The sequence below is a fragment of the Sciurus carolinensis genome, chromosome 9 (assembly GCF_902686445.1).
Source record: "Sciurus carolinensis chromosome 9, mSciCar1.2, whole genome shotgun sequence".
NCBI lineage: Eukaryota > Metazoa > Chordata > Mammalia > Rodentia > Sciuridae > Sciurus > Sciurus carolinensis.
The window spans coordinates 88,065,157-88,083,237 of record NC_062221.1 but is presented as its reverse complement, the minus strand read 5'-3'; the positions used below and the strand labels follow the sequence as shown (position 1 = coordinate 88,083,237).

At 33.5% G+C, this 18,081-nt stretch overlaps 1 protein-coding gene across 2 annotated transcripts in view; it reads left to right on the top strand.

Annotated features, from left to right (window-relative positions):
• The window catches only part of Alcam (activated leukocyte cell adhesion molecule), a 181,208-nt gene that overhangs the window by 129,999 nt on the left and 33,128 nt on the right, over positions 1-18,081 (top strand). For both annotated transcript variants that reach the window (XM_047563008.1, XM_047563007.1), the window contains exons 2-6: positions 5,627-5,727; positions 7,969-8,188; positions 15,310-15,374; positions 16,562-16,649; positions 17,113-17,295. In XM_047563008.1, the coding sequence (XP_047418964.1) occupies positions 5,627-5,727; positions 7,969-8,188; positions 15,310-15,374; positions 16,562-16,649; positions 17,113-17,295 (657 nt within the window). The remainder of the gene's footprint in view (positions 1-5,626; positions 5,728-7,968; positions 8,189-15,309; positions 15,375-16,561; positions 16,650-17,112; positions 17,296-18,081) is intronic.

Below are 18,081 nucleotides of genomic sequence, written 5' to 3'. Positions count from 1 at the left end.
GGAATATTGCATTGATTTACAGATGAATAAAAAGATAAATAGATGGTTATAATACCCCAGCTGTATAAGTAAAATAACACATATCTTAAAACATAATCTTGGGTCCTATCATTAATTTCAAGTTTGCTAAGATTGCCCTTTCCCTTTAGATATTATTCCACAGTGGCTCAACCATTCATCTCAAACGTCCAATGTCATTCCTTTTTTAAACTGTAAATACAGGGTGGGGAAGGGGAAAGCAAGAATTGCTACTATAAGCATCACTCATTTATCCCTGCCTTATAATATGGCACTTGGGAAAGGCAGTGCAGAAGTGAACTTCAAAACAGTGTTAACCTTACTTCTGATATAGGGAAAAACCAAGGTGGCTTCCAAGAACTCAAGTTTGTTGGAGGGAAATTGTTAAAGAAAAAGAAGGAAGAAAAAAAATCCTTCTATTTCTCAAAATAATGTTTGAGTTCACCACAATACCTTCTCTCTTCTACTGTTCATTCCAAATTACCTGGAAATTATAGTCTCTCATATCTCTCACACATGGACAAACACACATATATACCTTAATACACATGTTTATGAAAATCTTAAATTCTTATTTAATGCAATGAAATATGAGAGGAATTATAAAATAGGATACTCCATGTGATTGAATCATAAAACCACAGGTTTGAATGACACTTCAAGACATCTATTTTGCTTTATCAGTAGGAGCATAATATTTTATCATAGTAATATATATTATAGGTATACTTTAGAAAGTTCATATAGAATTTATAATTATGTTCGATTAATGCACTTTAATAGATTTGCTAAAACACCATCTTTGTTGCTTCTGTAAAGAGATTAGGAATCAAATCCCACAGTGATCAATCAGTCCCCCATTATAGTTTAATATAATATGTTCCTGTGAGGCAAACAAATTTTTTCATACCCATTTATTGTTATGTACAACTTCTGCCTCTCTTCCTCTACTTGTAATTATTTATTCCTTCACAATGATTCTATTTGACTTAAACTTTTCTTTTTTGGGAACTACAGTTTTATTGAATGTAAGAAGGCAATAGCTGGAAGGTTTAAACTGGTGGCTCTCTGCAGGTGGGGTCTGAGTACCAATCTTGCCTCCTAAGGAACATTTTTCATGTCTGGAGATTTTGATTGTCATAATGAAGAAGGGCAGTACTGTCATCTAATGGGTAGCAGGGATCCTTCTTACCACCCTAATACACCATACAGCCCCTTCACAATAAAGAGAAATTCAGCTTAAAATGTCAGTAGTGACCAAGTTGAGAAACACTGCAGTAAACTGGTGTTACAAAATGTTCACATTTCAATTAGAGTTTGACATATCCTGATTCATTAATAAAGCAAATAGGAGCATTAGCATGTTTGTCTCTCAAAATTAGTCAAATAAATATGAAATTATATCTAATAATGAGCTTCTCATTTATACCTACCCCTTCCCTAGCAATTCATTTGTGCAAATAAGTCTGAAATTTCTGAGCAACTAAAATTTAATTCTTATGTCATAAACTCTGAATAGATCATAATGGCATTTAACCCTCTTGCAGCACCCAGCAGAGCTCAAATAATGCTTTAAAGGATGTGGCACTATTAAAGAACCAGTGCAATAAATAATAACTAACTATGTAAATTACAACATGTAAAAGTAGACTGTGTCTAATTCTCATCCTATTTTCTGTACTGTTTGTTCTTCTGCTTAATATGTGGTAGCAGCTTCCGAATTTTAAGCTATCCCAGTTCACGTGTGTATGTCAGCAATGCAAAGAAAATGATTTCTGTGAACCTGACAATTAGTTTCTATGGAAAAAAGTCATTTGTCATGAATGATCAGAAACATTACATTTTAGTTATTTCAACTATGAATGGAATATGTTCTTCCAACTTCCAAGTTTTTCCAGTCTGTTTTCTGATATGAAATGCATGACTATAAGTAGTTTGTATTTTATGGTTACTTGCCTGAGATCCCAAATGTCATAATTATTTAGTAAAGAGATTTTTCTTATCCTCTGCATACTTCATTATATTTATATACAATTCACCTATGTATCCTAAGCATATGGTTCTTTAACTTTGGTTATTAAGCCTTTATTTTAAAACCACTTAAATAATTACACACTGCTCCTCAAATTTTAACATTTTTATACATTATTTTATGACTAAACATTTTGATAACAATGATAATAATTCATAAAATTCCTTCAATTACAGAACACATTAAATACATAAGGTTCTAGACCTATTAAAATGTCCTACGACACACACATACATAGTCATAACTTGTGCTGCACACACACATTTGGTTTACATTCTACATTCAGCCTCAGGAAGGACATCATAGGCCTTCTGTTTCTACAGAAGTACCCAATAATCTGTAGACTACAAAGTCATAAATAATAGTAACCAACTAATATTACTGGGAGAAAATTGCAGGGGAATTCTAGTAAGCTGCACTTAATTTTCAGATTTGGTAATTCACAGATAAAGAGCTCTTTCTTCTGTGAAAAGCATAAACAGAATCATTTGGGTTGGCAGGTACTTTGGGCCTTCCTGGCACTACATCTCAAAGATTAAGACATCTCTAGAAGTAAGGGCACTAATTCATTTCCATATCACCATGGTCTTTGTAGCCATTTTATCCCTCAGGGGTTAGAGATGTGAGCTCTCCAACAGATGCAATCCTAACTTTAATCTTTCTATCAGATAAACCTGGGAGTAAGTTTGCTCTTACCAGAAAAGTTGATGACTATAGAAACTTGAAAATTGATTCTACAATAGGCACAATTATGGCTCCAAATTCTACCCAATTATCATTTATCCTGCCCCATGTCTGTGGGCAGGGCTTCTGTGTATAACTTTGTCTTTTTTGCCTGCTGTCCATAATGAATTCCTATAAAACATGCTTGCTTTTGTTTGTTTCTCCTGGAGTAAGAGAGTGTCATCCAAGAACTAATTCCACATTCCCTACAAATCTGGGGTAACATTTGACAGTGTTTAGAGTATGTGGAAGGAAAAAGAATTCTCAAAGTTCCAGTTATCAATGCCTCCTATGATTTTCAAAGATGTCATTTGACAACCAAAATGCAAAGGACTCCACAATACTCAAATGAAAAAGTCTTTCTTTAGGAGCACATTAAATACCAGGCATTGTTCCTGGAGATACAAAGATTAAAATATACAGTACCTTCCCAGTTGGAATTGTGCTTTCATCATGCTAAAAATGCACTATGTATTTGAAATTCAAGCAGCTTTAAAACCTATTATAAAATGTAGTGTATATAAAGCATATTAAAATCCTTTAAGGAAAAGAAAATATCGACTGAGAATGAACAAAGCATTAAAATTGGGGGAAAAAACTTTTTTATTTCCCTTTACCTTGCAAAGGATTCACCTTTATTTTTATCTAAGTTTGTAAAACATTTTAACTCCTTGGCCACCCATAGAAATACCATCCATTGTCAAAAGAAGACATCCTTTTATGATGATGGGAGATGATTAGAGAAACACATGCTGCCATAGTACAAGGTATCTAGACAATTAACCTTAAGGTGATTACATATTCAAGTACCTTACTCTAAACAGTGAAAGAAACAAAATATGAAATTACACAGTGGTTCCCTTAGCTTCGTAGACCTGCACCTGTGTACTGCATGACTGACTTGAAAACATGTGCTAGAAATTCCAAAGTAGGAGCCCATTATCATAGAAAACAAGTCCTGTAATATGAAATAAAAGCCATTTCCTAAATGCTGTTAGTTTGTCTGTCTGTGGCCACATGTCTTAACCCACATTATTAGGACTGGGGATGTAGCTCAGTGTCAGTGCTTGCCTAGAATGTGGAAGCCCTGGGTGTAAACCTCAGCACCTAAGTGAATAAATAATTTAACTTAATTTGATAAATAAACTGCCATTATTTTTATTTTAGCTAGGCCAAAGAGATCATTTTTCATTTACAGTCTTCTACTTTTTGCTGGTTTGAAGTTAAAGGAGTTACAGTTACAGTGTGGAGAACACAAAACAAAAATTATGGAGGTAATTTTTTATTATGATACCAAACATGTGATGAACACGAATACATCTTGTCTCAAATTACAACTGAAAACACACCCTCATTTGTTGTATTCTGTATTCTGTAGCTTAATAATGGCAAAAAACTCCATGGAAATTAGTTGTTATATTACATATTTGCATGAAATCTGTTCTTGTTCCTTGCATTTTTGTTCACTGGGACAAATTACTTAAAGAAGCATAATCCTCAATGGATAGAATTTTAAAATAAGAATTTTATTACTTTTTTTGTTTTTACTAATGCTAATGGTTTTTAGCTCTGTATGAAATTTTGTGTCCACTGTGATTGATGGATAACAGTGGAAGATGGCATCCACCTAGTCCTGTTTCTTCAGAAAGTTCTCAGACGATTTTATTTATGTGCTGCAGATTGCCTTAGCTTTGCCCTTTAGCACCACCTGGTGGACAAAATATCATCTTTCTTTGTAATTTAAAACAGCCCCTTATACTTCATATCTAATTAAGACCTATCTTAATAGATAATTAATTGTAACAATTTTACATTTTAAAGATCATTATAAACAAAATAAACTAAAATTATATGAGGTTTTTGACTAAAATTTCCAAATTAAACATCTGAGGGCTTTGCTTTTTAATTAACATATAATAGTTATACATATTTATGATGTGGTATTTTTTGAGTTATTTTATAGTGTGGCATTTCAATACATGTATACAATATGCACTGATCAAATCAGGGTAATTTTTATTTCCATCTCCTTATTTCTTTATGTTTGGAGTCTTTAACTCCTTTCTTCTAGGTCTCCATAAAACATATAACAGGGTAATAACAGGGTACCATGAACTATAGTCATACTAACTATGCTTGTAGAATGCTAGAACCTACTTCTCTGACCCATGTTTTCGTGCCTATTATCCTGTTTCCTACAACCCCTTCCCCCTCCCTCTTCCAGGCTTGAGTAATTACTATTCCACTTTCAGTTTGACCTTTCTAGCTTTCACACATGAGAGAGACCCTGTGGTACTTGTCCACGTTTATAAGTACTTGAGTTTTTTTTTTTAAACTTCATGATGTGAATAGCATTTTACAGTTCTATGCAAAGATTGCTTTTCCACATTTAAATTATTTATCATTTTTAATAAAAAATTAAATAAGACTCAGAAGTTTTCTGTTCCAAAGTAGCAAATTGTGTTTTAAATTGAATCGTCTACCTAAAATGCAGCTTTATTAATAATAATTTCTATGAAGAATTTTCATACTATAAATGTTAACCATGTTAATATTTTGTTGAAAATTAAAATTAAAGCTAGTATTTTAATCTATATTGCTACCAAATAAGCTATTTTCATGTTCATTTGCCCCCATAGAAACAAAATTTGGTTGTGATGTTATGTGTTACTTCTCAGTTTTTAATACATTTTTTTTAATTTTCCAAAAAAAATTTTCAATAGGGAAATATAAATTTATAGTTCTGAGAATTTTGAACATGTTAATCATCCCAGAGCAAATTCCACTATGTTCCTATGTTATAACTTCAGGAAAACACTTAAAATTTCTTTTTCTTTTTCCTTTTATCTAAAGGCCTTGGATGGTATACTGTAAATTCAGCATATGGAGATACCATTATCATGCCTTGCCGACTCGATGTACCTCAGAACCTCATGTTTGGCAAATGGAAATATGTAAGTGTGACCTATCTGGGACTTGGTTAATTGCTTCCTGTTTTATAGTTTTATGGAGTATATGGTGGCATTTTTGGCAAGTGAAATAAACTCTATTTTCTTACTATAAAGTGAAATAATATCTTTCTCATGGGTTATGGTGAGGATTACATGAAGTAATTCATATTAAAATACCAGTGCTTGACATGTGGCGATTTCTTGAGAAAGTGAGCTCTCGAGACTTGGGGATGTGAAGTCCTACCCACATTGCGCTTATGTAAAGGCCAGGTGAAAGGAAGGTGAGGCAGCACACCACTTCCCGGGACCCCCTCCTGTTGTGCAGTTCACTGCAGATGACTTTCAGCTACTTCCTTTCCTATAAACATAAAAATGTGAAGTTGAGGCCTATGAAGACAATGTTTATTAGCATCCCTAAAAGTCCAAGGGCTTGGCTGTCTACAACATAATTCACCTGCTGAAACAAATTTACTGTGAAAATTAATGAAATCAAGTGACAAATATTTTCCTTGATCTAACTATAATCCAGGGAGTATCCTTCACTTAAACTGAGCTGGCACAGCAGAACTGGAAACAAATCAGGAATTGCAAATTTGAAATTGTTAGTGAAACAGAAAACTCTGGCAAACCCATGAGTTGCATTAGAGGTATTGTGTGCTCTGAAGTCAGACTTGATCAGTACATGTAGTACACACGCTCTAATTTAATGTAAGCACCTGAAAGACAAGTGGAAGGTGTGGAAAAAGTGAAAGGAAACAGAGGGTTGGCCACTTTCTCACCATCACCTTAAGCTCCCTGTGAATGGAGATCACAGGCCCAGTTCGCTCCTTCCAACCCTGCTCCCTCCACCTCTTCATTAGCATCTGCCACAGGACCTGCTATAGGAGAGTTATCTCACCATTATCAAGTATAATCATAAAGAAGCCAGGCTGCTGAGCTCAGCTCACAGCTTTATCGGCTTGAAAGTTATCTAACCAAACCCTACTTTCATTATCTAATCAGTAAATGAAACTAATACTGCAATTCTAACTTACGGAGTTATTATGACTATTAAGTCAATTAATTAAGGTGTAGAGAGCCCAAATAAAGTACCTGCCATGTAATTAAGTACTAAAATATTAATAATTATTATTTATTGCATAAAGAAATTAATATGGAAACTTAAGGTACTGGACTTACATATATCCCATAATGAAGGAATGATTGAAGTCAAGGATTAGCACTATAAACCTGTGATAAAACTAAAAGATTTAGGGATAATATTATTGATATATTCAGATATTTAAGAGGCTAAAACTTTTAAACTCTAAGATAAGCTTACTAATTAATATTTTTAAAACGTAAGTCTCCCAGAATCTTAACATTTTCTTTGCATTTTAACATATTGTACAATGCTTTATTTTTTTCAAAGGCCTTATGAGGTAAGTAAAGGAGGGCTTGGCCCCTGTTTTGAACTAAATTGCTTATTAGGTAAGAGAATTTCTGTTGAACAGGGAAAGAATTGCATCACATGTCTCTGTTCCTGGCATCTTTTTATATGACAGATTATATCATATTTGGATAATGTTTTCATATGGAAACCTTTTGAGTTAAGTCTTATAATGCAGATAGCAGAATTATGGATGGTAGTGGTTAATCTGAATCTTGCTTAATGGACATGATTGTTTTACAAGGGTAAATACTGTTCCTCTGTGAAGACTATTAAAGGACGTGCTGTGTAAAGGTCAGCCACATCGGCTATGGTTGAAAGATGTGCACATTTGAAGAATGGAGATTAAAGTAAGGAATATGCCAGATATTCCTGCCCAGGACATCTAAACCACTATTTTCAATTTAAGCATGATTGCTGTGATGGTTTTCTAAACCATTATTTTGTATACTCATGTGTTTGCTTTTTTCTATTTTTTTTAATTTTATACTAAACAATACTGACCTTCCTCAGTTTTCAAAGAAGTCACCATTTCTGTCCTCCAGATGTGAGAAAAGCTCAGGTTCCAAGAGCTCTCTCTATTCTTTCCACACATTTAAACAAATACCTATAAAAAGAATGTATGACTTTGATTCTTATGAAATGATTTTCTATAAACAAAATTTTATGTGAAGCTTGTATCAAAAATTATTCTTGGACAAAAAATATACTTATTAGTGGATGAATGTGACACAGGAAATTTTGTAATTCTGGATGTAATTCTAAAATGTCTGAATACACTAGTTTTTTTAATGTATTATTATTTTAATTTTTAGGAAAAGCCTGATGGCTCCCCAGTATTTATTGCCTTCAGGTCCTCTACAAAGAAAAGTGTGCAGTATGATGATGTACCAGAATACAAAGACAGATTGAGCCTCTCAGAAAACTACACCTTGTCTATCAGCAATGCAAAGATCAGTGATGAAAAGAGATTTGTGTGCATGCTGGTGACTGAGGACAACGTGTTTGAGGCACCTACAGTAGTCAAGGTGTTCAGTAAGTAGTCTGTAGAATAACTGCTAAGTGGAATTGATGACTTGTGCTTGATCATGTGCTTTAGAAAAAAGGCTGATCTCTGTAATGTCTCTACAGCAGGCATCGATTTAAGAGGATTTCTAGAGATCTTCCTCCTACTCATCCATGCTGTCAGCAAGGAACACTAAGTCTGAAATTCAAATAGAAGATTTGCAGTGAAGAACTAAAAGAATGCGCTCTGTTGTTTTGTCATGTGAAATTTCCTGAGATATAAAGTAGTACTAGTGATAAGTGGCATATGGTCTCTCACTGCTTTGTATAAATAAGTGTTCTGTGATATATACAGATATATTGATACATAGTTGTGAATATCATGCATACATACACATGTATTGGGCTGAAAGATAAAAACTTGCCATTTTAATATATAAAAACAAGAAAACAAATTCAAACTATCTTATGACTTAGAGATCTAAACTTTCAATTTGCATATAGATGTATGTATTACATATATATCCTGATTTTTTAATGCTTATTTAGACTTCAAAATAGTCATTTGGTTTAGAAAATTGCTCTAAAATCAAAAAGCTCAGAACATCCCAAATGAGTGCCGGGGGCACAACATGGAGAGAAAGTAGAATAGGATTGGAAGTAAAGAAAATTATAGAAGAAACTTAGCTAATTACTGTAGTCACTGTGGCAAAGTTACTTTGCCTAATAATAATGTATAGTTAATGTTACTGTGCAAATAACTATGCAAATAAATGACTTGAGAAGTTATAATTAAAGCATTTCATCTTTTAAAATTCAAATAAAAAAAGTCCCACCTCAGTTACATCATGTTTCAGAAATTACAGCAGGAAACCCAAGTACGAAAAGTTTCAGAATGCAAATCCTTTTAAATTAGGGAATAAGGTCTCACTTTCCAACCCTTTTTCCTTTGCTTTCTGATGAGTTGACAACACCTAGAAATTATTAAAATGAATAGTGAAGAAAGAAACTGAGAGGGCCTCCAATCACAGCTAGTAACAATGGATTTCCCGGTTCTCTTGTAATAACCTATGCAACTAAGAGGTCTGTCCCGTAAGTATTTATATGAACTTCAAAGTGCCTATGGGTTCACCATGTGGATTCAAAGAGTGTTCATACTATCAAAAGGAGCCTTTGTTCTCCAGAAGAAACTTGTAAAGGCATATTACATGTTTCAGTTGATTAATTTTCACTATAGAGGGCATTTCCCAGAAACCATCCACATCTCAATCATTATATGAATCAAACCAAGTACAGGTGTTTACCAGTCAGGCCTACTTCCATGAACCACAAGAAATAAATAATTGCTATTTGATTTGCCATGACCCATGCCTTTTTCTTTCATTTCTTTTATTTCACATTCATATTATTTAGAAAGGTGGATAGTTCTAATGCTCAGGACACATTTTCCGAAGAAAGTAACCAAAATATATTTACTATAGCCCATGATATCATAAATATTAACAAGATATCCAGAATGTACCATAGTGGGCACCCTATTGTCATTTATATTACATAGCACTCTAATAGTTATTTATATTAATTTTTCATTTTCAGGCTTCTTTTTATATTGTGCTAAACTTATTCAATATTAAGATAATTTAGAAAGAAGTTGAAAATATCCAGGTTGTTACATTCAGAAGCCTCATTTGTGACATTTTTCCAAAATTGTCCTTTAAAAAAAATGTAATACCAAAATCTTTTTTAAAAATTCAATTGGCCTAATTCGGTAAAATCTGTAAGCTGTTCTGGAACACAGAGGATTCCTATGATTGTGAAAACACACTCACACTCCACAAACTGCCAGCACCCCAGCCCCCTTCTCTTTTGAATGTTGTTGAAAACAAAGCCATTCTCAGAAACAAAATTTGCATTCCAGGCTGTGGGCCAGAGAATTTACATAGACAAGTTACACACTCTTGAAAATGGTGTTTTATACTAGAAATCATGAAATCTTCCAAATCCAATGAAATGAACAGCATAGGTCATGATAAAGACAGTGTTTGCAAGATCTTATGGGGGCTTTCTTTCTTTCTTTCTTTTTTCTTTCTTTCTTTCTTTCTTTCTTCTTTAAATAATAAATTTACTTTGGGTACTTTGTGTGAAGCAAGCAGCAGCTGTGACAGGCTGACTTTCATTCTGTGCATGTATATATTGCAGTCACTTAAGAGTTACTAGGCTCATCAATCAGTCCTCTGTTTCCCTCTGCTGAATCACCTAGCAACGTGCACCATGTATTACAAAATTGAGTGTGGCTCATGTGAGCCAATCCCAGATCAGCCTGCTATGGATTGCTTGTCCCCGTGGCAAAGTCAAATTGTTTTTATTCAAACTAGAGGCCCTGACTGATGACTTTACCTTCAAGTAGGTTTGTTTGTTTAGTTTTAAGTTGTACCTCAGATGCAAGAAATCATACTTCTAAACCAGCCCAAGAACAAATAAGTGATAGGTTCTATCACCACTCATCAGCTTTGGTTTTTGTTTTCATTTTGACTGAATAGCATCAAAATCATACTATTTGTATTTATTGCACATTCGAGGTTGGTAAAACCATTCAGAAGCAAGAGTAGGCCTTTATAAGTTTCCAAAGAGTCATTCCAGTGATTGTGCAAAAGACTTAGAGGTCAAATAGGTGTTCAGAGAGCCAAACAGCTGTCAGTGGTGAAATGGAAAAATCACTGAGCTGGTCAGACAACCTTGCTTTGTCAGAATTGCTATTAATTTCTGACCTTGGACAAGTCTCTTCACCAGTCTGGGGTTGATAGCCTCATCAGTAAAATGAGTGTTTTAGATTAGATGAGAGGTTTTTTCCTTCTATTTACTAGGATCCTTTTCAAACACAAAAAAAGCAGGTTTGGGAAGATGAGGAGCTATTTCTATTCGCTTTGCTAGAATTCTATTAATTTTTTCATAATTTATTCATGAAAAAGGTAGCTCCCACTATTCAGGAAGTGTGGGCAGGGGGTCATTTGAGCCCCAAGTTCTGGGCAGCATAATAAGACCTTATCTCAAAAGCACCAAAAACCAAACTAAAACAACAATAAAAAAGAAGCAGTGTTCAACTTTACAAAAGCATTTGGACCCCAAGACCTGTGCTAAATTAGTAAGTTTTCTCTACTCTGGTAGTGGTTTGTGGTATTATAAGGAAGACGCTTCTGTGTCATCGCCTGGTGAACAGGTAGTCCAGTTCTCATGGTGCTGTGCCGTGCTTGTTGGCTCCACACAAAGTTATCTCACAGCTTTGATTTGGATACTGCTGTCAATGCTCCCTCCTTTCACCCTCCCCAGGAAATGATTTTCAACCTGAAGGTAATATTTTAAAAGAACAAAGAAGTACAAAATGACCCATTTAATAAATGAGACCTAAATTGCATTTTTCAGTTTGATTCTCTACATATATATACATTTATGAAATACCGTTTTCCTATCTAATGAGAAAAACAACATGATTTCATAACTACCATAGCTTACTTAAAGCACCTCATGATTTGTGAGAATCGATCATTTTCAAGGACCCAGAGAAGTATTTTCTGCCAACCTATCCTTTGAATCTGGCCTTTCTTGCCCATCTCCCATATCAAATTGAGCTGTTCTGTGTGTGTGGTTTTTTGATAGTGTTGTAGGTACACTGTGGGTGATACACAGCAGTTTTACCCTCACTACATCTTCATCTGCTGTGAGATGTCTAGACATCAAAAAACACAAAATTTACTAAGTTGTACATTTCTAGTTTTTCTGAAAACTAATGTTCATAGCATACACTCACAGTACCCTGGGTGTTAGAGCAAAAGGAGATATCTATTTTAGCATGTTTCTTCCTGATCAATCCTCATCCCCGTACCACAATCAACCTTCTTCATCAACAAAAGAATCTCCTATATAACCTCTCCAGCCAGTATAAAATGAAAAAAAAAAAAAAGCCAGAAGGAAAAATGAGACTTCTAATTATGAAATATTTCAAATTGCTCTAAATAGTAAATGTAGCTTAGATTTTAATTATGTGTGGTAAGACCTCAAAGGATATTATTGAAAATCCTACAGTCTATTTGGTTTAAAAAGAAATCATTTGAGTCTTAGTGTTGTATTCCATTACTAAAGATGATACATGCTGCTAAAGACATCAGCTGCCCCCTCCTTCATCCTCCCCACACACATAATGTACTGTACCATCAGATTTACAATGAACATTATTAAGATTTGGTTTTTAATTTTCTCATTCTATAATTTTAAGCTATCATATGTGGTCCTTTGATAATATAACTCCTAGGTACTTCAGTTGAAATAACCAGGTCAGAAAGGAAAAAGAAAATGAACCAAGTCATGATTCCACCATTTGATAAATATTCAGTTGAGTAATTTTAGAGAACCCACTCATGAATGTTCAGAAGTAATATTTGGTTCAATTTTAAATTAGTGCCCTTGACTAAATTACTTTAACAATGCAAGTAAATTTGTGGCATTGCTTTTTCCTCTCATTTTTATACTTGGTTATAAATCTTTGAATCATATTAAGACATAATTCACATAGAGTTTTTTAAAAAAAAACACTTTGGAATCAATATGCAATTTTGCTAAAATAGTACGTGTCCTCTTTCATGGTCCTCCAACTAATATCCATCGATTGTTACAACTTAATGTAAGAGAAAATTGCATACAAAATATGTAGATAATATAGAGGGTTTGAAACAAAAGTTTAAGGCAAAAATAACTCAAGTAAATGCAATAGGTATTACCATGATTTTCACAATATTCACTGTGACTCTCTACCAAATGGAAAGATGCATAAAATGAAAAGAGGACTTACTGTAAGCATCCTTTCGTGGAATTTTTTTTAGGTTTGCTACAGTTTCATTTTATTGAAGTTAGAGGGAATTTTTTTCAATTTCTTACGGAAACAAAGTGTACATTTCCATGTGCAAAGAATCAAAGATTATAACACCCTAAGCCAAGTATTTATATTATTTGCACATTGATGAAACATCACAGGGTTTACAAAGCAACAGAGGTATCTGATATACCAAGAAGTGAGTATTTCAATATTTTACTTTGGTAAATAAAAAAGGAAGAAAACTTGCCTAAACTGCCAACCTCACCTTCTTATTCAGAGTCTAAATTCATGGGAGGATTTTCAAGTCTCTTCATATATTCCAGGCACACTGAAGAGAAACTAAAAATCATTTATTCTCTTTTCTTACTGCTAATGTTGACTCTTTTTTGACCACATACATTAATTTAATATCTTCTGTTTCTTGAGCTCTCAGATAGGGTGTCAATAAATAAGTTAATTTTAGTGGCCAGAGAACTTGGGCTTAGTTAAACCCCAAGAATTTTCATTCTCTTTAAATATTCTAAATGCATTCCTCTCTCAAATGTATTAGATATTTGCCTTTAAAACATACGTTACACACAGAATTTAATGTTTTATTGATAACTCAGTTTAAATTTTTATAGCATTCCATCAAAATAGTGATGACATCAAGGCATGCTGATGAGGGAAAAGCTTTGACCTCTACACCATGTGTTTCCCAGAAACTGGTGTCTATCCTGAGGGGAGTTTCTGGCCAACCTTCAGAATTTTGTAGTTGCCTTCCTAGCATCCACTTGTTAGTATTAATCTTAGTTGTCTTGGTTGCACCTTTGTGTTCCTCTACATTTCTTTTCCTGTTTTTCTGTCTTTATTATGTTTTGTTTCCAGTTGGTATATTTGAAAAACTACATAATCATCATTGTGAGAATTGTAGAATTGTATTTCTGGATTCCATCATATATGGGCTCTGGTGTAATTAAAGTGCATGAGTTTGATACATAGGCAGATTTATCATATTCATTGTTCTTATTTCTAATCTAAAAATACTTGCAAAGAGAAATCTGCTGTAATATTAACCTTAAGAAGATTTTATCTTTTCAGTATACTCTGGTGATATTCATTTTGTTACTTCAAAGATTTTTTTGTCTTTTTCCTGGTTTTATATAATGGACATCTCATAACTAAATTCAAAGTTGAGTAATAAGTATACTGCAGCCAATTTAGTGTTTGATTTGGTTATGAAAATTAAAAGTATTGGAGATGATAAACAATAAAAGAAAATATCTGCTTATTTTCATTTGTTTGTTTATATGTCAATAGAATAATTCTGTTCCCTGAGACACGAAAATTAGTGACAATGAGTCAATTTACAGTCTCTATAAACTAATTGTTGGAGCTGTTTTAAAAGTACGAAATCCATCAATGATAGAAAACTAGCAGAAAACAACAAAATAACTTAAAATTACTTTAAGTAAGAAATTGTTGATGCAATTTTTAATCAATTGCTCCTGAAGCCTCTATTAGAATTTACCTTTATAAAACTTTCTATATTTAAAATACTTCTGTTCATTATCTCAGGTTTCAAGTTTGAAAGATTTCCCCACACATAGTTTCACAGTATGAATGAACTTAAAAGATATTTAGGAAATTTAGGTTTCTGCATTCCTAATTAGCTTTCCCGTGATTTTAGAGCAATGTTTCATAAACTTCATTGTGCCCAAGAATCCCCAAGGAACTTGTTAAAAATATATATTGATGGAATTTTTCTCTGGAGATTCTGTTTCAGTAAGCTGCTTAGGACTTAGAAATGTGCATTTTAAACAAGTACCATTATACAAAATAAAAAAATAAATAAGTACTCCATGTGAATTAACATCATCACATAATGGGTTGGAAGTTATTGATAAGTAGAATGTGCTCATGGTGATAAATTATTATTTAGTACATTAGCCTCTATTACACTATCAAATCCATATTTGCTGCTTATAAAACATTCAGAAATCATTGCAGCTGTTTTACTCAAAGAAGACATAAGCACTTAAAGCAATATTTAAGATAAAGAAACAAATATTTAGAGGATTACACCTCCAGGTCAAAGATAGAGCTTTCCAACAATATGAAATAATGGGATATGCAAGACCAATCAGATATCTGAAACCCAGATTATATAGAAAAATCTATTATTTATTCTGTAGTTTGTTCTTCTGCTTTGAGTATAGGAATGATTTTGTTTTGTCATAAACCAACTCACAGCTCTCCCTTTTTTCCCCCTTCTATTCATATTCAAAACATTTCTCAACTATAGAGCAACCATCTAAACCTGAAATTGTAAGCAAAGCACCATTTCTGGAAACAGAGCAGCTTAAAAAGGTGAGAACGAGTTTTTGATTAACTGCTTTTACTTACTTTAGTGTTGAGTGCATCTTCCTAGCCTCAGATGCCAGAACAAACAAGATGAACTTTGCTCACATGGTGTTGACAGTGTTGCAAGTGCCACTCAGAAAGTATGCAGAAGGTACAGTGGGAACCCCATGACCACTGTGCCTTGTGGCAACGATGATATAAAGGACAGTGTGGTCATTTCTGAAGGGAGAAGTATTTCTTATTTGAATGGTTGAATGTTTAATACAGCCGATGAAAGATGAGCAGATTTTCTCCAGGCTAAAGATAGCAAGTGTTTTCCAACAATATGGAGTAATATGATGTGAAAGAGAATGATATGTTGAGAAATATAACTTTTGGTATTTCTGAAACTTTAGATTCTAAGACAGAAGTCAAGGGAGTATGGAAAGAGATAAATCTGGAGGTAAAGAGAAGCTGAATCATGAGAAGTCCTATACACCACATAGGGAGGTTGGACTATTCTATTGACAATTTAAACCATTGAAAGTTTGAAATGAAAAATGTGAGAAAATCAGATTTAAACAATAACATTAGCTAATGAAGGGAAGCAGTGTTGAAGTGGGGACAAGCATCCACTGAGTAATGCCTTCATTTTCAACAACTAAAGCACCTAAACTTTCATTTGTGTGTGTATATATGTGTGTAAACCCATGCTCTTTGGATCGTATTATTTGGTAAACACTGAACATTAAAGTCAAAACACATTTGAAAAAAGCGATAAGGATTACACAGTGTAGTAAATATACAAAGGTCTAAAATATAAGTAGAATGTAACTGGAGAAGCAGCCAGGTCTTGACACTAAATGTTTCGTGCATATGAAGATCTAGAACTCTGATTAATAGTCAATGTTAGTATAGTTATACCTTGCTATTCAGTTACTGTTTAAATTGAATAGTGTCAGAATAAATTGGGTAATGTATTTGAATGAATGTGATTTTATCATTAGTGGCAGATTTATTGCACATTTAAAGATGGGCAAGACTATATTTTTAAATATAAAACATTGTTTTTATACGAGACAGCATGTGTACAGTCCATCAATGTCAGAAAATAAATGGATCAAGATACTCTGCTTTTCCTAAATGTTCTAGGGCTTCTAAATCAGCAGCCCCTCTTTGAAACAAGGCCATCTTATTGCCCTTTTATTTTTCAGTTGGGAAACTGCATTTCAAAAGACAGTTACCCAGATGGAAACATCACATGGTACAGAAATGGAAAAGTGCTACAACCCCTTGAAGGAGGTGGGTATGAGGTGGGCGATAAGTACAAATAACCTGTTTTGATTTTCTCTTGCCTAGGTATTCTCTAGACTATCCAGGATCTAAAAATGCTATCCTTTTCATATCTATGACTCCATGCTCTGTTAATTTAAGTATCCAGTAAATCATTACATGATTTTTAAAATATCATCTTAGCTGTTGTGCAGTAGAATCAAGAGCAGAGAAAATGATTTCTGCACATGGCATGTTCTAGAAGTTAATTAAAGTGAGTGGGAGATAGGATTCCAGGATACTGTTTTTGTGTATGTCTCTGAGTCATAGTTTTGAAAAGATTTCCTACCTCATGGCACATCAGTTTTCTCTCGTATTAAATACAATTAGAAGGTCAAAACCACTTCTCAAAGGTGTTATGATATTTAATAAAGGATTGTTATTTTCCAATAAAAGATCACATCATCATTTCTTCATTCTTTATTTTCTCCAGCGGTGGTTATAATTTTTAAAAAGGAGATGGATCCAGTTACTCAGTTGTATACCATGACTTCATCTTTGGAATATAAGACAAGCAAGGCTGATGTACAAATGCCATTCACCTGTTCTGTGACATATTATGAACCATCTGGCCAGAAAACCATCCATTCTGAACAGGCAATCTTTGATATTTATTGTAAGTAATTCAATATATAATTATATAACTGTAATGTAGTAGAAATAATCTTCAAATACTATTAATCTCTCTGAAATCATCATTCAGTTTGTCTTCGGATTATGATTCCAACCTCTATTCCAAACCCATGGCACTCAAGAAATCTCTTCCTCTTTAGAACACTTGCAGAATAAGTGCTTACCCATCTTAAAATATAGTTCACTTTCCAGTGTTATATATGAGCATCTCCTGTATTCTTCCTGGTGTTCAGTTTCTTAATAGTATGATCTCTACCTTGGTTGATTTCTTCTGGTAGACCTCAAACCTAGTACATTGTCATGTATTTTGTAGGAACTCAAAATGTCTTATTACCATTTCCTGAATGAATGACAGACAAATATAGATTTATGACCAACTAGCTTTCCGGGTAGGGATTGCTATTTTTATGGAGATTTATTTTAATAATGAGATCAGTTGCTTAATTCATATAGGATGCTATATTCTAAGATATTTTCCATAACTAAATCACGAATTTAAAACATAGAATATTAAAATGACACCTTAATTTTAACATTGTAAGACAAACCTGAACAGAGAACCCAGTTACACATTGCCCAGACTTCTCAATGAACTATAACATAATAAGTTCATTTAAAGTCACTAAGCTTACAATAAGGTATTATGCAGTAGTGTTAAACAAATCCAAGAAGCTCCCAACAATGGATGTCTCCCACAGGTAGTATACCTCAATATTGGGATGGTAAATTATTAATAATTTTGTCAAGCATTTTCAAAAAGAAAGTTAAT